A 21,009-nucleotide genomic window follows, 5' to 3' on the forward strand; every position below is an offset into this window, starting at 1 on the left:
AGGAACTCGTGAACAGAAGTCACCAATGACGCAAAGTCAGTTGGGGTGGGTGTGAGGCTCGATTATGGATAAAGATCAAGCATACAACCTGGCAGGCACATTCAATGAAAAGGGAGGGGGAAAAACTGAAGTAAAACAAGCAGAAGCGAATGATTCATGGGATAATTCAGTATTAGAATGGAAAAATACGCAGGGAGAAGGTTTGCATCGTCCCTTCAGGTCAGCCCGATCAGGCATCGACCACATGTCAGGGATGTTCTCGTCATCTTACTCGGCAAGGCAAATATGTGGGCAGAGTAAGATAATGGAAGGAAGTGGGTGATAGAGAAAGTAGATATAAGAATAGAAATAGAAGTAAGTCGCAATAAACTGCTCGAAAGGTTTGTTGGTGGCCGCAGAGAATATGAACACATATGTTGCATGCCTCCACAGAAAAGTCAAACAGAAGGCTGGAGAAACAAATACATGCACCATGTCACTAAAATGGGACTAGAGGGAACCACGGAAGCATCCAAATCACCATTACAGCTACTGAACATAAAACACAGTCACAGCACAAGCAACTTCCCACCATTTTGTATCTGTAAAGTTCTCTTGGATGAGCAGTGATGTAAGAAGGGGTGGCACATCATCCCAAGAGCATAGTAGTTGTCGGAAACTTTCAAGGTACAGAAAAACACCAGTAGGTATTATTCCACATCCTGTAATTGTCTATTGGAAACAGCTCCGACCACATGACAAGGCCAGCATCACCAGGGAAGATGGCATGCAGCAACTGTTCGTGACCAACCAGATCTTCTGCCCAGCATTCCTTGGCCAAGTAATGATCACGATCCCTCAATTCATAGTGGAATCCAAGCTCAAACAACTCCCAGGTAATCTTTTGAGCAAGGAGCTGGGGAGGGTGGGCAAGACTGGCAACTGGGACCTGTTCACCACAAAATTGTACCATTCCTTCTGGCGCAAATAAATCACTGTGAGTGTCCACCATATCATCTCCAAACAAATTCTTCATCATTCCCTTATGCTTCTCTGCCACAGTAAGAACCTTCTTTTCAGGACCTTTTCCTTTGGGCGCTGCAGCTTGTGATTGGGCAGAAATCCTGCTACTGAGGAAGTCACACCACAGTTGAGGGGATGGGTAATTGTGAGGAGGGTCATGATCAACTCACCCGATCCATAGTGGACGACAGGCAAGCCAAGTGGCTATGTATCCCTGAAGGCGCTCCAGCAGCTTGGGACAGAAAAGGAGACCTGGTTCAGGGAATCTGTATCTGTGGTCCATAACGTAGGGAGTGCGGACATGAGATGAATCCTTGATACATCTTTTGAGGGCATCATCCCAATGAAGCTTTGACAGTGGGAAGTAGGGGCTCTCATGATCTTTCCATTTGTCCCTAATAGATTCACCTGACTGGACATGGTGCGTGGGCCGAGCATCTTTGGCATCTGATATTTAGTAGTGAGTTTTGGTACATACTAAGAAAGAGGGGTGAGGGGTACTTACAGGGCTGGTGCCTGTGCTTCCTGTTATGATGTTTTGGAAGGGCCTTGCCTCCAGCGGATGGTTGAGAGGATGGCCCAGCAGTAGAAGAACTGGGTGCAGATAAGCTGCCTGATGAAGGACCTGGCTCAGGGTCTCTGAATGTCATGCCCCCATAGAGGTGGTGAACATGAAGCTGACAATTGTAGCCACCTGGGCCACGATAGATGATTTTGTAAGGTCAAATTTTGTTACCCTCTGCATACATTGAAAGAATTATTTGATTGGGACGGGTGAGTAAAATGGGCTGTTTTACCGTCATGTTTGAAGGTATGTACACCATGGAGCAGACATACCACACAGGGATACCAGCAATGTACAGCTTGTTGCACATGTCACTGTCGAGTGTGAAGGTGCCCATCCACTCCCTGTTGATGATGGAAGTCCTGTCACTAGCAGTGTTACGAGGCTGAGCAAGGAGGATCCACTCCATGAATGAATAAATCTCGAGAAACAGTTGTTGGACATCAGTCACAAAGATGAGAAGGTCATGGAATGTAAGAGGATGTGTCTTCAACCATGAGATGCCATGTCAAAGGGACAAGACACAACTGACTACAGCATCATTCTTGCCTGGCCAATTAACTCTCCAATCCTGCACACACTTCTCTGCCAATTTGTGAAGAGATTCCAAGCCTTCGACCTTATCTGGTGCAAGCGTGCCTACAGGGAACGAGTTGCCTGGGATCGGCTTGAAATATTCTTGGGTGGGGGTGAACCAAGCCCAATGTAGCGGATGCGGGGATGGGAATGCCTCCTTTCGAGGAATGCAAGTTGAGTTGAAAAAAATGTTATCATAAGCTTGAGGCCACTGAAAGCAGTCTATGGCGCCGCAATAATAAAGAGTACTTACCAAAAAGGAAGACGTATTCAAGGACTCTAATCTGTGAAACACAAGATTGGTAGATGGTGGAGCAGATTAATGTATGCAAGCCTTACCGATTGGATGAACGAGTAAAAACAGTGAGATTGTGTAGAGCAACACCAATAATCTGAGACAGGAGTGATGGTAGTGGCACACCAAAGAGGGTCTTCAACCCTACTGGTGCAGCAATGAATGAGCAACCAGGGCAACCTTCAAGACGCGAAGTCTAGGAGTGGATGATCAGCGACGTCAAGTCAACTGAACAAAAATTGAATGGCACAAAGCCAGTTCAAGCCAAGAAAGGACCAGGCGCAGAAGAGCACAACAACAAGGAAAGGAGATGTCGAGGGAATTGCAATAATGGTAGATAGCAAGGCCTGACTACCTGAGTGAGTAAAGAGTTAGGAATAAAGACATACAAAGAATTATTGAGGCAAAATCAATTGTTCTGGGAAAGTCCCAGCAGAGCCAAGGCGTTTGACAACGATGACAACGGCGAGCAGGACTATAATGATGAACAGGACACCAAGAAGGGAAGGCTGCTGTTATAAGAACATCAGGTCATGTTAGGCCCCTATTCATTTCTTCTTCCCTTTGCCTTCTTTTGTACTTACTATGTCATTTCACTTCGAACACACAGCTCTTCTGGATTGCTGTGCATGTTTTACAGTTACCATTGCTTTGTTCCTCTGACTCACAACCCTATGCCCTTACCGCCTGACCGGTACTTATCTCTGACTCACCTTTCCCTTTACCCTTACTGTCCAACTGGTATTATCTTACATATGACTCACTCTGACTTGTTCTTCATTGCCCTTACCATTAATTTGGTAGTCCTGCCCTCAACCACTTCCTACCTATATATACCAGTAGGGTACCGCTTGTATTCTCTAACTTGAATCTACTTGGTTCTACCTGCCTATCTGCTAGAAGCCTTAAGCAAACTTTGATTTCTCATCTTAATCTCTATTGAGCATGTTGCTCAATAACCTTGCTAGTTGAGGAAATACGATTAGAGACATGCTGTCCTAATTGTCGATAATACCTTTGTCTAACCAACGAAGCTATTGCTGTGAACTCTTGCTATCGAACACCTGCTGGTCTCAGTAGGCTTAGCAAGAACCCCTATCCAAGTTCCAGTTGCAAACTTGCATCATTCGTAACAGCTGCCATTGGAAGCAGTCTTAAAGGCACAGGAAGTTGGGCAAACTACCGTCGAAGCAGCAAAAGTGTTAGGGGTCAGAATATGGCAAAAGGGCAAGGCTGATTCTAATTGAGGCAGGGCTGGCCATAAAGGCAACCCGCAAGGAGTCTCCTTGGAATCAGCACCAAATGTGGTTCAAGACTATTTGCCCCCCCTCTCAAGAACATATGTATATTCCTTTGTGGTTGTGTGTGGTCTGCTTACATCCTTTGCAGAGGATACCAAAGCTTGGAAGGAGGAGCAAGCAGCACACTACAAGGCCCATCTGTACAAGGACCCCAAGCATGCAGCATTGTGGCAGAAGATTCAGGAGTATTGGGATGGTTACCCTTACTGGTGCAAATGAGGACCTAATGTCGTAATCTGCTAGTTCTCTGATGCTGCGCATTCGTGATGATTTCTCAAAAGTGGTGAGTCTCGCATTCATAGGACATTGATCAAGAGACTAAGTAGTACAGTCTGGTTACTGGTACTGCACCCATGGCATTCATATTGCTGATGTTGCAATATTCCCTGATCATGAGGGTGCTGGCCGCCAAGTGTTATGTCACAGAATGCAACATCAGGCTGCCATCTTTCTGTGATTTTCTGTGCATGATTAGTTCCAGCTTGAATTAGCTCAGCACAAGACTAACCTCAGGATCATACATGTGCCACTGCCAAATTTGCGTCATATCAATGAGGGTGCGGACTTGTTGATGATTTCTTGCAGGTGTGTTCATCTTCATGAACATAGACATGGTACATTCTTCTAGTATGGAAGATGGCTTGATCGAGTAGAGCTTTTGGGCTATGTACTGGAGGCAGAAGACAAATTAATGATTGTCTGCATACTATGAGGAGCAATTCACTGCAAGCACAGACCCTTCCAAAAATTTCGTTAAATGAATCCAGTATGAGAGCATGTTCTGCCCTTCCTCCAAAGGTGTATCGAAAGGATACTATCCTTTCACATAGCACTCAAATTGACGGATGAATGATTCCCGGACAAATGTCCCTGTTTTACCCTTGAGGACTGGATTATACTGAGACTTGAATTCAGCTTCAAGCATGGCTTTGAGGTACTTGGTAACACCTTGATAGGTAGGTGACTTGAGGACATCTTTGTCTGATGCTGAACCTAACTCAGAGATTCGACAGAGCTTGATTTTCACATACTACAGTGACCTATCTCTGTATTATACGAGTGAACTGACGTACATAATATCGCGTATAAGACAGGCCAGTGGACCATGGGCTGATGGTAGAAATATCCTCAACTATGACAGATGGGCCGGGAGGGATATTATGTATTTCCAATAGAGGCTGGTGGGCCCATGTGGGGAATATGTAGAGTAGATGAGTGGGCCAATGGACATGAATATTCTATAGACGGATGGGCCAAAGTAGTCAGATATTATGTAGATAGGTGTACCGAGGTAGATGTGTATCAGATAGACAGGTATGCTAAGGGTACTTATTATTATATATATGGGTGGGCCTAGATGTATATTATATTAGACAGGTGGGCCGATGGTGGTATATAATATAGATGGGTGGGCCTGTCATATACCATATTCTGGACCTACGTCTGATGATATTCCCACACCTTCTGGATGCACATCTGGACCTCCATACCCTCATCCATACCTCCATACTCCTAGTCCATGCCTCTAGACATCCAGTCCACTATCAGTTCGGATCCATACACCATCATACATCCACATATCCTTCTCCATACATTCAGACATCCATATCCTTATCCATGACTTCAGTCATCCAGTTCACTATTGGTTCATATCCATACACCCTTGCACATCCAATATCCTCACTCCTCTGCTCATCTGATATCCATATGCCTCATCCAATATCCAGACCTCCGGATTCAACCTGAAGGATTCCCTAGGCCAGACTTCCAAACCTTCAGATTTGTCCTTCCATCTCTATCCAAGCTTAAGGATTAATTCCTTAAGCCGGACCTTTGCCTTTCTGGCACTTCCTGTCTTTCCAAGACTTATGTCTAGTTCCTGTTATCTCTGACTCTACCTCAGTGTAGCCTACCTCTGTTTGCTTCTACTCCAGACCTTGTCCGTGGTAGTCATTATTCTCCTGTCCTATAATCCTGTCCACTCCTCCTGACCTCCGGACCTTTGGATCTCCAGACCTTTGGATCTCTGGACATCTTACCCTTCAGATATCATAACCTTTGGATATTGTAACCTTTGGACATTATGACCTTCAGACATTATAACCTTTGGATGTCTTAACCTTTGGACATCTGAATCTTCAGATGTCGCAACCTTCAGACGACCTGTCCTCTGGACCACTCCTCCTATCTGATCCTGCTTTGGACTCTATCCCTTGCAGTCTCTCCTCCATGTGTTTCCATCTAGGCTTACCTTCAGAAAGCTTATCTTCGGACCCTATGCAGTGGGTGAAACTCCTCCAGAGTTTCCTGTACTTCTCTAGAAGTTCCTATACTCCTCCAGAAGTTTCCTGTACTCATCGGGAAGTTCTCCAGCACTCCACCAGAGTAGCCAGGCTCCGGAAGTCCTTCGGACTTCATTGGATTTCATCTGGACTTCATTCTGAAATTAAGGGGATGTACTCAGGAAATGCACAAGCTGAGGCCAAGCCCTTCAGATCCTGTCCCCCTTGAGCTATGGTCTTGACAGGGCCCAGGTGAATGATAATTGTAGACATGACAGAGCTGAGGTAGTTGTATATCATCCAAATCAAAGGAGATAATAATTCAAAGTCATCTAATGATGAAGGTCATCAGTACCAGAAAATCAAGCACCCAGTACAGACACGAACATGTAGTACCGACTACCGAGTAGTTAATACACACTGCAGCAGCAGGTGCTCTCTTGACATGGACTTTAACGGCACTCGAGTTGTCTTGCAGAATGTGAAAAATGGTGTGCAAAGCTTGTGTTGCCCTATGAGACACCAAGTTCCAACTACCGAAATTCAAGTGAAGCACACCGAGTTCTGAGACCTGTGTCTAAGGCTCCCTTATCTGATCCTTGCTGTCTCCACCTACCAAATGCCAAATGCCAAGTTCCAACTACCGAAATTCAAATGAAGTGTACCAAGTTCTGAGACCCAGGTCTCAACAAATGAGTATCTGATATCTAGCACACTTCCAATCATGTGGTATTTCATTGAGCAATGGATGATAATACATCTTTGAAAGCTAACATCATCCAAGGCTCCCTTATCTGATCATTACTATCTCCATCCCCTTTAACACCAAAGTTTGGATATCTGGCAGTCAGCATCTGATCAACTCCATCATGAATGTTTCTTCCACTTCCAATATTGAAATAACCCTCTGGTGCACTTGGGCCCTGACTGTCACTCATGAGGCATGTGAATATACTGAATAGAAATTCAATGCAGAGAAGACAGGAGGAGACCCAGTCACATACTACAGTGACAAAACTCTGTCTTAAATGGGTCAGGGGACCATGGGCCAATGTAATCATATCCTCATTGAAGATGAGTAGGCTGAGAGGCATATTATTCCCGATGGAGATAAGTGGGCCCATTTAGGTAATATCTATAGTAGAATAAAGTAGATTAGTGGGCCAAGGTAGATGTGTGTCATATAGATGGGTGGGCCGAGGTGGATCAATGTCATATAGATGGGGGGGCCAAGGTGGATCTATGTCATATGGACCAATGGGCTGAGGTGGATATATGTTCATATAGATGGGTGGGCCAAAGTAGTGCTATATCATATAGACGGATGGGCCAAGGTAGATGTATAATATATAGATGGGTGGGCTGAGGTAGTGGAATATCATATAGACAAGTGAGCTGAGGTAAGGGGTCTATCAGAATTTAGATCATCTCAAATGGATAGGATGTGAGTGAGATATGAGCAAATACTATACACCAGGTGAATTTCAACACCAGAAGTTCAATGCTTTCGATGTTTTTAATGTCGGGCCTCAATGCTTTTGGGAAATAACATGCAGATAGCCCTCGCTCTCAGGGGTGTGGCAAAATTTAGATTGTCTCAAACAGATATAATTTGAGTGAGATATATGCAAAATACTATATACTGACTACCGAGTGCTGAGCATCAAGTGTCGAGTTCTGAGTTCTGAGTGCTGAGTGCCAAGTGCCCCAATGCTTTCGGGTATTAACTCCCAGATAGCCCTCGCTCTCAGGGGGTCATCAGAATTTAGATCATCTCAAATGGATGTGATTTGGGTGAGATATGAGCAAAATACTATATACCAGGTGAATTTTGGCATCAAAAGTTCAATGCTTTCGATGTTTTTGATGTCAGGTCTTAATGCTTTTGGGCATTGACATGCATATAGCCCTAGAGCTCAGGGGTGTGGCAGAATTCAGATAGTCTTGAATAGATATGATTTAAGTGAGATATATGCACAATACAATATACAGGGTGAATGAGTACCAAGTGCTGAGTGCCGAGAACCGAGTTCTGAGAACTGAGTGCTGAGTGCCGAGTGCCCCAATGCTTTCAGGCATTAACACCCAGATAGCCCTCGCTCTTAGGGGTCCATCAGAATCCAGATTATCTCAAACAGATGTGATTTTAGTGAGATATGAGCAAAATACTATATATCAGGTAAATTTCAGTATTAGAAGTTCGATGCTTTCAATGATTTGATGTTGGGCCTCAATGCTTTCAGGCATTAATATGCAGATAGCCCTCGCTCTCAGGGGTCCTTCAGAATTCAGATCGACTTAAATGGATATGATTTGAGTGAGATATAAGCACAATACTACATACTGGTTGTATTTCAGCATCAGGAGTTTGATGCTTTCAATGATTTCAATGTCAGGCCTAGATGATTGTGTTCATTGACATGTTGATAGCCCATAATCTCAGGAGTGTCACAGAATTCATATTGCCTCACACGGACATATGAGGTAATGTAGGACATTCTCAACACATCAGGAGACACATAAAAACACATACTAGGGCACTATATCATGTCTTCAATAGTCATACCTATGTGTAGTATGATAGTGTGATCTCTAATATACTGTTCAGGCTGACACTCATCAAGTATCACAGGTCTATTGTACAGACTTAGAATAAAATACAATAATCTTAATAGGATAGTCTTAAATTAATAGTCTTAACTTGATAGTCATTATACGATGGTCTTCACTTGATAGTCTAATATGATAGTTGACTACTACATAATACATAAGCTGTGAGGGTTAGGATTATTATGGAAGATATGACAGTTAGGGTTATTAAGAAAGTTTATATTATGACTAGCAAGTCAAGACTATTGAGTTAAGACTATCATATCCTTAGTCTAGTAAGCACTGTCAAAGCTTGTGACCTTCGGGTAACTGTGTGGCAAAATCATATTTTGCTATGTATATATCTTGTGATTGTAACTTTCTTACACAAGTGCACAGTGATTGCCTTGAGGTTCTATGCAGTTGTGACCAATTTTGAGTTTTTTTGTATTTAGACATACATACCACTGACAGATACTGGTTCAGGGGCTGGAACAGTACATTGGAAGCCAATCTATCATATTATACATAGGTGTGATCATAGCAAACCTGATGTAGTCCCTGATGTTTTGTTTTTATGTTTCTCCTGATGTTTTAGAATTTTTCCCACACAAGGCTGACAACAAAAACATTGAACCTGCGAAGCTGTTAAGACCGTACTCAAGTAGTATCGGATCCGAAGGGCTTCGGCCTCAGCTCGTGCGCTGTGCCCCTTTCCCGAGTCTTGCCCCTTATTTCAGAGAGCTAAAGTATCGTGTCTAGTGAGACGGATAAGTCTCGTAACGGATAAGTCTTGTATTGCAACGGATAAGTATTGCAATGGATCCGTTAAGACTTCCAGATATCGAACGTATAGAGTAACGGCTAATCCGGATCAGATCCGGACTAGAAACTAACGGGTGAGGACTGTCCGAAGACAGAGGCGGATATGTAGACTATAGGAATCTATCCTAAGTCTCGGAGTAGACAAGAGTAGCGTACTCAAGTCCGGATGGATAACGGAGGGACTTAGAGTCCAGACGGAATGAGTGCAATCTAAGATGATATTCGAACTGATCTACTACAGCGCATATACAAAGGTTTATATACTACGGATAGCTAACGGAATGATCAATAAGCAAAGGTGCGAGGCTATGTACGAAAGTATAAGCAAAGTCTAAGTGGAGCGTATTGGTAAGTCGGATGGATCACGAATCATGAACCGGGAATGAAGTACAAGTAAAAGCGGATTCGTAAGTGTAGCGGATCAGTAAGCATAGTGGAAGTAAAGGATAACCGGTATACCGGTGTACAGGAATACCGAAAGGAGATGAACGATAGTTAGAGTTATATGAACAGGAAATGAAATAAGAATCAAAGCGGATCTGTGGACCGGACGACGGATATGTTCATCGGATCTGGATCGGATCTGAGATCCAGATCATCGGATCTGTAACTGGATATATGGTATATGACAGAAGCTCAGACACACCCAGTAAATAGTATTTTGCTCATATCTCCCTCAAATCATGTCTGTTTGAGGTGATCTAAATTCTGACAGACTCCTGAGATCAGGGCTATCTGCATGACAGTGGCCAAAAGCATTGAGGTATGATATTGAACACATTGAAAACATCAAACATTCAATGCTGAGATACACCTGGTATTTTTTGAACTTTAGGCAGATAGACTTCAAAATATGATCCCCAACATCCTTTCAATAGTATATGCAATATATCAGGATACCAGGACAACAGGATTTGTTCCTGTTGTGCTATGTGCATACCCTTGGTGCAAGGCCTGACATTGAAAACATCAGGAGCATCAAACTTCTGATGCTGAAATTCACCCGATATATAATATTTTGCTGATATCTCACTCAACTCTTATCTGTGTGAGACGATCTGAATTGTGACAGGCCCCTGAGATCAAGTTCTATCTGCTTGTGAATGCCTGAATGCATTGAGGCCAGACATTGCAAACATGGAAAGCATTGACCTTACAATGCTGAAATACACTAAGTATATGGGATTTTGCTCATATCTCACTCAACTCTTATCCATTTGGGACGGTCTAAATTCTGCCAGACCCCTGAGATCTAGGGCTATCTGCAGGTTAATGCCTGAAAGCATTGAGGCTCAATATCAATAACATCAAAAGCATCGAACTTCTGATGGTGAAATTCACTTGGTATATAGTATTTTGCTCATATCTCATTCAAATCACATCTGTTTAAGATGATCTGAATTCTGATGGGCCCTTCAGGGTGAGGGCTATCTGTGTGTCAATGCCCAAAAGCATTGCGGCACTCAGCACTCAGCACTCAGTAGTCAGTGTATAGTATTTTGCATATATCTTACTCAAATTATATCTGTTTGAGACAAGTTGAATTCTGCCACACCCCTGAGATCGAGGGCTATCTACATGTCAATGCCCGAAAGCATTGAGGCACGACATCAAAAACATCGACAGCATCAAACTTCTGATGCTGAAATTCACCTGATATATAGTATTTTGCTCATATGTCACTCGATTCACATCTGTTTGAGACGATTGATAGTAGCATGGGGTTTGTTCATGAAATCACTTGTGGCAGGAGAATTCTCACATGTGCATGACTAATGGTTGAGAACCAAGTATCGAATGCAAATACTGAAGGCCAAGTATCAAAACCCAGATTCTTCCCATCTAACACAAGTACTGACACCCGAGAACCAACACCTGAGAACTGAAATACTAATGGGAAATACATGTATCAATACCAGCACTCAAGTACCAAGTATCAAGTACCAAATCCCTAAAACCAGTACCAACAACAGCCACTCAGTACTCGGTACTTGAGTGCGGGTATCAATACATGTATTTCCTGTTAGTAATTTGGTTCTCGGGTGTCGGCTGTTGGTTCTTGGGTTTCGGTTCTTGGAGTTCAGTGCCCAGTACTTGTGTTGGGTATTCAACCATGTCAAAGTTTCGGGTTTCGGTACTTGGCACTTGGTGAAATGTGTAAGGAAATACAAATGGATTACCATAAGGAGATAGATGCTGATTTAAGGTTTGGCTTCAGATATGAAGTATAGGTCAGATCTGAAGCTCTGGAGAAGTGGATATCAGATCAGGCATCTGGATATCGGATGTGCAAAGGTGCACAGATCCAGACCAATAGTGGGCTGGATGTCTGGAGACATGGATAAGGGTATTGAGGTCCGGATGTATGTCCAGAAGGCATGGGAATGTTATCAGATGTAGGTCCAGAACATGGGAGTATTGATGTGTGCAAGGGTGCAGGGATCTGGACCAATAGAGGGTTGGAGGTCTGGAGGCTTGGACAAGGGGTATCACTGCAGGCATTTTCCTATTTTTCTCTAACAAACATCCAAATAACATTGATTGAAAAGATAGAATTTCCTCTCATGTTGCCTGTCAAAACATTAAACAAAATCAATTCATGTGTTAGAGATTTTTTGTGCATGGGACATGATGCAAAAATTAGACATGTTCCTTCAATAATAATACTGAATTTTCTATCTATTGTCTTTTAAAGAGCAGCTTGCAATAATGTTAAATTTTTCATCCAAATATACTATGTTTTTCAAATGTTTTGTGTATATTTGAAAACACAGACAAGAAATTTAACCTCATTGTAGGCTGCTGTTTAAAAGAAAATAGATGGGAAATCCAGTATTATCCTTGAAGGAACATGTCCAATTCTTGCATCATGTCCCATGCACAAAAAATCTTTAACACATGATTTAAAATTTTTCAATGTTTTGATAGGCAACATGAGAGGAAAATTCTATCTTCTCACTCAATGTTTTTTGGATGTTTGTTACAGGAAATTGGGAAAATGCCTGCAGTGTATGGAGGTCTGGATGTGCATCCGGAAGGCATGGGAATATCATCGGACGTAGGTCCAGAATATGTGATATGACAGATATGCTGCACACTGGGATTCAGTGTTCGGGCTTTTGGGCCTCGGGACTCGGTGATTGGTGAATGTCAGACATGGTGTATTCAGGCTTCGGTTGTTGATGGTAGGTATATGCACTCATATAGTGGGTATGTACTCCATGTGTTTGATTCCCTGGTGCCTACATCAGCACACTGATTTGTTTGTTATCCAACTATCTAAGCCCAGTTATGTTTATTGCACTCATTTACCTGTGCCCACCCATGTATATAATAACAACTACCTCAGCCCACCCGTTGATATAATATATATCACTACCTCAGCCCATATGTCCATATACTATACCACTACCTCAGCTCATACGTTGATATGATACGTATTCTGGCCCACCCGTCTATGTAATATGTACCCCCATGTCGGCCCACCCATCTGGGTAATATACTACGATGTCAGCCCACCTGTCTATATAATAAATATTTCACCACACTCTCAGCCCACTCATCTATACAATATATGACTACCTCAGCCCACCCGTCTATTTCACCACTCCCTCGGCCCACCCATCTATATAATAATATTTGCCTTACATCTCTCTTCAGCCCAGCTGTCTATAATATACATGTCCATCCTACTCTACATATTACCCAGATGGGCCCACCCATCTCCATTGGTAATAATATTCCTCCTGGCCCATCCACCATCATCGAGGATATATGTAACATTGGCATAGATGGGCCCACCCGTCTCCATTAGAAATAATATCCCTCCCGGCCCACCCATCAACATTGAGGATATACATAACATCGGCCCGTAGTCCGCTGGCCCGTCTCATATGGGATATTATGTAGGTCAGGTGACCCGTATAATACGGAGTTTGTCACTGAAGGGGCTCCTGGATTGTGATACTCTGTGATAGCTTGCGACCCCCAACAAATAACAAGATCTGGTTGAGAGCTGGATCCTGAGTATAGATTCCGGAGGGCAGCAGCAGTGAATGTATGCCCATTAATCTTGTCACTCTCAGGATCCAAGACACCCATCTTTTCCAACATCACGAATTGTTCAGATGACGTGCCAGAGATTTCCCCTAGATCAGGATCATCATGCATCAACTCGGCTGGATGAGCAGAGAATCCAGCAGTTTCTTCCTCAAAAATGGTGTGTGCATCAAGTTCCTGGTCTTCGATCATGCAATCTGACAGCCCTGGCAGAATGTCGTCCTCAGGGTACATGGACATAATATCAGAGTCCAGAGGGATCATTGAGTACAGATGGTTGTGATGCTTGAGCCAGAGAAGAAAAAACCAGATCTTTCATTTACGTACACAGAAGATGGTGCCAAGCTGATTAAGATTGAATTTACCAGGACCAACAAAGATAATGCTGAGGAGGCCATTGATGTCAGATGGTGTGCGGGCGATAGTAGACTCATAGCCCAGAGGCAGCCCTTTGGCGATTTCCTTAGCTTAGTCAGCCACTGACTTATGCAGTCAGCTCTGTTTGTAGAGTAGCATCGCAACACCTATCCTCATAGAGTCTGCTTTCTTCTGCATCTGCCCTAGTCCAACGTGGTGAACAGAGCGAATCCGAATCAACCCAGTTTCGCATTAGAGTTCAACGTTGATTATAGTCATAGCACGCAGCATCAGTCTAGAACATTTTTATCAGAATTAGGAAGACTTTGGAACAAGAACGAACCATTTACAGAAGACAGCAATCATATTATGTCGCACCACACGTCAAAAGCCTGCAGGTATTACAAGAAAAGGGCTGAGTCTACCTTACTTTTTTACGTGTATATCTTGATGCCTAGCACTGATAGTTTGAGACCCAGAACAACAGCAGGACAAGCGGTGACCAACATACATTTAAAAACAAATTGGTCAGACTGGTCAACAGAAACATCGACCGCTTCCTCCCCACTTGACACACCAGAGCCATCCTCACATAACACACCAAACCGCTCGAGAAGTTCATCACTAACTAGCCTCAAAAAGGGAGAAGAGCAGGTCCCCTTCCCAGAACTAGAAGTCCCAGAGCTAGATTTCCAGCTACCATTGCTCAGACTGCAATCATCGCAACATCACGCAAAGAAGGAACCACTCACATCCATTTCCACGGCACCAGATTATGATTTAGCCAGATTCTTTGCACTAGCACAAATCCAGAGAGCCATGCCCACAGAAACCCCGCAGATATTCCATGGCGATGGACAGGCATCAGAAAACCCGGCCAACTTTGTGAAATCGTTCAACCAAGCAATGCGCCAACAAGCAATAGTACAAAGCAACGATAAAATAGACGCATTTGGAGATTACCTTGGAACTAGCTCGCAGGCAGAAACATGGTTCAAAGACCTCGCCTCCACAGACAAAGCCATATGGACGGCGTTTGTAACAGCATTTGAGAAGTGTTGGCCGCCGGTTACAATAGCAGAAAAAATGAAAGCAGAATATGAGAAGGAGCTGTTAGAACATGTTTTGGCGAGCAGAGAAGTAGGAAAGAAGACAATGCTATATGACAGGGAGTGTTGGACGCACGTAACATGGGCTGCAAAGACCTTACAGCTAGCCATGGATGCAGGTATTGACCAAAGCACGTCCATGATCTGGCAGGTATGAAGCAAACTGCCAGACATTGTAAAGGACTTGCTCAAGGATGAAGAATACACGAAGTGGGAAGAATTCATGAAGGCAGTGACGGAGTTGAAAGGGAGCAGGCTCGTAGAAAAGCAGGAGCAATCTATCAAGCAGTCCCAGGAACTCAAAGCGCTACGGGCAGATCTAGCTCAAATTCAAATGTGAACACCAGCACAGAACCTGATCGTGACACTTCAGAACCAATTCAACAAAATGTCACTCAATTCATCAGCTTCGCCATCAGCATCCACGACCAGCAACACATACACCCGAGTACCAGCAACACGCAATAATCAGACCCCCCAATCCATGTGCAGCTGTCAGCCAACAGCATTGCAACAACCAATTATGATAACAGAAGAGACAAAAACCTTAGTCAGACAGCTGATTCAAGTGCTACCACATCACACGGACAATGCAGCAGGACAAGCTGTGTACACAGCACAATTAGCACAATGGAATGCGAAATGGGGAGAAGGCGCACGAGTCACACAAGAAACGGGATACCCATTGAAGCCAGGTACAGCGGCTATCACATCCAGTGAATGCTTTGCTTGTGAAACCCATGGGCATAATGGACGAAACTGCCCGTTACCATCAGACCACGCAGAACATTTAACACGCAGAGAATCAGCGTGGAGAGCGATCACAAGCAAGGTGCTAGGCACAAACAACAAAGCAACAGCAACACCAATTTCGCTCGTTATGAACAGCGAGTATGAGGAGACCCAAGCCTGGATCGAAGAAATCCCGGAACAGCAGGGAAAAGTGGATGGGTCAACATAGAACAGAGCAATATGTCAGCCCAGAACATCGAAAGTACCCAAGCTGGAGCCAAGGTCCTCGCATGCGAAAAGGCAACGTGTGAGGACAAGAACAGGACCATTAGCCCCAAAGTCTCTGCTGAATGTGTAGCTAGGAATCCCACATGTACCACCGAGTCTCACAACGAAATCGAGATCATTGATCTGTATTCAGTCAGACATCCACACATCACAAGAATGCAGTTAGAGAAGGGCGAAGCGATCCTGTTTATTCACCGGATAGAGCTAGAAGGTCCCCAAGGAGAGTTAGTCAGAGTTAGAGCGTTGTTTGACGCCGGTGCCATGGTTAGCGCAATGTGCACATCGATCTTCGAGAAGGTCAAACATAGACTTCACGAATGGAGTGGATTGGACAGGCAACTAAGAATGGCGAACAGAACTATCATCAAAGCAGTCGCTAGGTGGACAGGAACAGTCCAAATCAAGGGCATTAAAGCACAGAGCACGTTTGAAGTCTTCGACAGCAGGGGAAGCTGGGGCTTCCTATTTGGAAAGCCAATGCTTCAAGCATTCACAGCAGTCCATGAATACACGCCAGACACCATCACGATAGCAGACAAAACACAGACGGCTTTGCTAAGCAACCAAATAGCGGACCAATGGATGCTACAAAGAGAAAGCGAAGTTAATCTAACACTAGATGAAAAACAACAACGAACAATAGCCAAACAAAAAATGAATGAGCATCAGAAAACAACACAAAGCCATCAGACATCCCCATGGGTCAGTGGAGGCCTACGAAGCAATACGTGAGACGAGAGGAGACAATCAGAGCGCGAGAGAACAAAGTGGGGAGTGAGAAACTCCCCTCGAGGGAAGTCACAAGAGCCCCATCGCCACTACAGCAAACACACATTGACACAAGTGTTTTGACAGAGTGAGCAACAGATGTCAATGTGTTAATCCCACAAGAGGCATCAGAGAACAAGGAAGAACAACTGCTAGGAGAGATCCCGGAATTAGAACAAGCAAAGAATGACCCATCGATATACACATGTCAGACGGACCCTTTCAACCCAGCGAGAGTCAAAGAAGTTTTATGGCAAATCAAGTTCGGGGACAATTTATCAGTAGAGGAAAGGGAAGAGCTGGAAAGATTTGTAACGAAGAATGCAGACTGCTTCATGTTAGCACTGAAGGAGGTAATTCCAATCCCGGGGATGTTACTAAATTTGAATGTCCCAGAGAGCGCAATATTCAACTTATGGATGCACCAACGCACATTAACGCCAGAACAATCGAAGTTCTACAATGAGCGAGCAAATTACATGTTAGCAGCAGGAATCATCAAACGAGCACCACCAGAGTTGATTCGATGCACCGCGACGACAGTCATAGCACAAAGAGCGCATGAAATGGGTGGCCTACCGTGGGACGAGTTGAAACAAAGAAACAAAGACCAACACCAAGCAGCAGGGTTATGTTCAGCGTACGAACTACCACCCAGAGAAGTACCTATACCAATAGTCAGCGAAGCAACAGAACAGGGCCCAAAGAAATGGAGGATTTGTCAAAATTTTGTGCAACTCAACAAGGTAACAGAGGTCGTATTGATGCCGCAAGGCGACATACTATCAAAACAGCAGAGGTTAAGTGGTCAGCGTTACATTTCAATCTTCAATTTTGCAGCAGGATACTACGCAATAGAAGTACCGGAAAAGTGGTGCCCGTACCTAGCATTCTACATCAAAGGACGAGGATACTTCTGGTATCAAAGAATGCCGATGGGGATCACAGGAGCACCAACAGCGTTCTGTGACGCATTAGCAGAGCGACTACATGATTTTTTAATAATGCACTATATGGAGTTGTTTATGGATGACAGAGGATGCGCAGCGAGTACATTTCAAAAGATGATAGAAAAACTAACGGTTTTATTTCAGCACTTCCAAGAATGCAAATTTTCAATAGCACCTAGCAAGACGAAGCTGTGTATGTCAGAGACGGAATTCACAGGAGGAACAATAGGACGAGATGGGGTCAAACCAGACTTAACAAAGCTAACAGCGATTGTAGACTGGCGACAACCACAAGATGCGCAAAATTTAGCATCGTTTCTGGGTCTCACAGGATTTTACCATACGCTGATCAACGCATACGCGAAACGAGAAGGCCTACTGCAAAACCTGTTACTCAAAGTACCGGTGGACAGTACTATGTCAAAAGCAGCATATAGACGAATCATGAGCAATTTCAAGCTGAGTACCATATGGACACAAGAACATACTAAATCATTCCTAGATCTAAAAACAGCAATCATGTCAAGACCGGTACTCCAAGCGCCAAGATATGATGGGTCGCACTTTGTAGTAACGTCCAACAGATGTATTGAAGGTTTCGCCGCAGTCCTATTGCAAAGAGTCAAGACGCAAACGACCACAGGAACATGGATAGAGCACTTACACCCACTTGGTTTTGCATCAAAACGAACATCAGCAATGGAAAAAGTACAAATCATACCTGCTAGAGTTCGCGGCACTCAAGTTTGGACTGGACAAATTCTTGAGCATCATATGGGGTTTCCTGGTAGAAATCGAGACAGATTGCAGCGTGATGAAAAGTACACTACTCAACCCACACCTGAACGTAGTGCATGCAAGATGGAGAGAAGGAATATTAGCATACCACATAGTGGATATAAGGCACGTACCCGGAAAGTTGAATGTGGCAGCTGACGGTATTAGTCGAAAGTGGGAACACACACCACCAGAACCAGGAGATGGAAGTGAGTGGACGGTAAGTGAAGACTGGGAAGCAAGAACAGGTCTAATCAATGACATCATGAACATCACGACGGTAAGTGCAGCAATAAACACACTTTGCACAAGATTTGTGAATGAACCGGTGTTCAAGGAGGTCATAGAGGCCATCTACAACCTAGACCAGGCCACAGACATCAGAGAGAAGTGCCGAGCACGCCACAGAGCAGAACAATACATCATTGAGGATGAGAAACTCTGGAAACTGCGAGGAGGCACATTGACAAGAGCAAGAGCAAAGGTAGAGTGCGTCCCAAGAGAAGAAGCTAAAATATTAGCAGCGCAGGAACACACAGAAGGAGGTCACTGGGGGCGAGACGCAATCAAGATTGCCCTGCTAGACTGAATATGCAGCCCCAAGCTAGACGCGTCAATTCTAGATGCTATCAGAGATTGCGCTAAGTGTAAAAATTTCGGTCCTACACACATACACTCACTTCTTGAACCAATAACCAGGCGACACCCATTTGAATTGTTAGTTGGAGATTATCTAACACTCCCGAAGGGAAAGAACGGATACAACACGCTCGGAATTTACCTAGACACATTCTCGCAACACGTCTGGGTATTCAAGTTCAAAGTATCAGGCAGCGTGAAGACAACAATCAAGAGCCTTAGCAGTATATTCAACGCATTTACACCGCCGGAAACATTTATGGCAGATGGAGGCAAGCACTTCAAGAATGAAGCAGTGAGAACATTCTGCAAAGCAAGAAGATGCAAGCTACACACCGTCGCAGCATACTCTCCATGGATCAACGGCCTAGTAGAAGGGACAAATAAGCTCCTGCTTCATGTACTGAAATGACTATGCACACCAAACATAGGAGAAGATCAAGAAATGTCATGGGACACACTGCCTAAGTCATGGTCAGATCATCTAGACGATGCAGTCCACGCTCTCAATTATCAATTGCTACCAGCGCTAAAATTTTCCCCCAAGGAACTCCTTTTAGGTTTAGTTGTCAACACCAGAAATATACACCTTGGACATGCTAATGCAAGTCACATACATTGAACAACAACGATTAGATGGTTACAATGAAGTAGTGAGACACGCAATCAAGAGAAAAGCAGTGTTCGACAAAAGGCTGTTACAGTGAGCACCGGGTGAGGTTATATTCAAGACTGGTCAACTAGTTCAGGTTTATTGCAGCGATTTAGATTATACGTTCAAAGCGGAACGAAAGCTCGTACCAAAGTGGTCGGTCCTGTGTCGCATAAAAATGAAAATCGTCAATTCATACAAGCTTGAAACACTCAAAGGAATCCCACTCAAGGGAGAGTTCAGCACAAAACGGCTAAGAGCTTTCACTCCAAGAGAGGAAACACAACTAGGGAAAGAACAAAAAGAGTATGAGCGCAAGATCAAGGAGAGAGAAGACAACGGAGATACAGAAAGCACAACGGAAGAGAGTCGAAGACAGAACGAAGAGACAGAGAAAGAAACGGAAGAGTGGAGCGAAGATGAAGAAGAAGAAGAAGAAGATAGAGAGGATGAAGAATTAGAGTGATGAAGAAGGCATCGAGGGCGGCACCTGTTGTTTTTTAGGGGAGCACATGGACCAGGGGTCCCAAGGCATAGACTAAGAGGCAGTCTCTCAAGCGATAGTAGACTCATAGCCCAGAGGCAGCCCTTTGGCGATTTCCTTAGCTTAGTCAGCCACTGACTTACACAGTCAGCTCTGTTTGTAGAGTAGCATCACAACACCTATCCTCATAGAGTCTGCTTTCTTCTGTGTCTGCCCTAGTCCACCGTTAACATGCACAGACGACGGACAAGCACTTCAATTGGTAGGGCAGACCATGGGACACGAGAACAATCAAGTGAGTCACACACATAACAGCCGGGAGGAGGACATTGAAGGGCCTCAGCTACCTCGTTTTTGTACATGGAAAGGAAGTGAGCAGACAAGAGAGGTACCAAGTGGTGTTCACAAGCGGCAGGTAGTATAACAGCTGAAAGGGTTTCATCAATAGCTGAACGGGGCAAGTTAGCAAACACTGAACAGGTGCGAACAAAGTGCTGTATGATCACAGCAACATGAACCACCTTTTTCCGCAGCTTAAGATGGGTCGCCGGAAGTGATCAGGTAGATTGGGAAAGTACAGATAGAAGAAGACCCGAGAGTTGATTCACGATGGTCTGTTTATTATAACCAATCCATGCAGGAAGATCATCATACTTAGTTGGAAGGGAGGAAACCACACCTTCATGAGTACACGAAGACAAATGCCGGAGAAGCGCACAGTGTCAATAACCAGAAGCCTCAAACTCACTTGGACAGAAG

At 44.1% G+C, this 21,009-nt stretch overlaps 2 protein-coding genes across 2 annotated transcripts; both read right to left on the reverse strand.

Moving 5' to 3' along the window:
• Nucleotides 1–661: 661 nt before the first annotated feature.
• Nucleotides 662–3,231, reverse strand: DFJ58DRAFT_839181 (uncharacterized protein; the record flags this gene model as incomplete). The annotated part of the gene is made up of 9 exons (XM_041392501.1): nt 662–1,103; nt 1,173–1,449; nt 1,508–1,696; nt 1,739–1,988; nt 2,100–2,300; nt 2,397–2,427; nt 2,483–2,634; nt 3,152–3,176; nt 3,203–3,231. 9 exons carry the CDS (start codon nt 3,229–3,231, stop codon nt 662–664), a joined length of 1,596 nt encoding a protein of 531 aa, XP_041246673.1.
• Nucleotides 3,232–13,275: 10,044 nt separating this feature from the next.
• On the reverse strand, nt 13,276–13,758 carry DFJ58DRAFT_725102 (uncharacterized protein; the record flags this gene model as incomplete). Its single annotated transcript, XM_041385184.1, has 1 exon — nt 13,276–13,758. The coding sequence occupies one exon, from the start codon at nt 13,756–13,758 to the stop codon at nt 13,276–13,278; it is 483 nt and encodes a 160-aa protein (XP_041246674.1).
• Between the last annotated feature and the right edge of the window lie 7,251 nt (nt 13,759–21,009).

This window comes from Suillus subalutaceus (genome assembly GCF_016647625.1).
Source record: "Suillus subalutaceus strain FC151 chromosome Unknown DFJ58scaffold_24, whole genome shotgun sequence".
In the NCBI taxonomy this organism is placed as follows: domain Eukaryota; kingdom Fungi; phylum Basidiomycota; class Agaricomycetes; order Boletales; family Suillaceae; genus Suillus; species Suillus subalutaceus.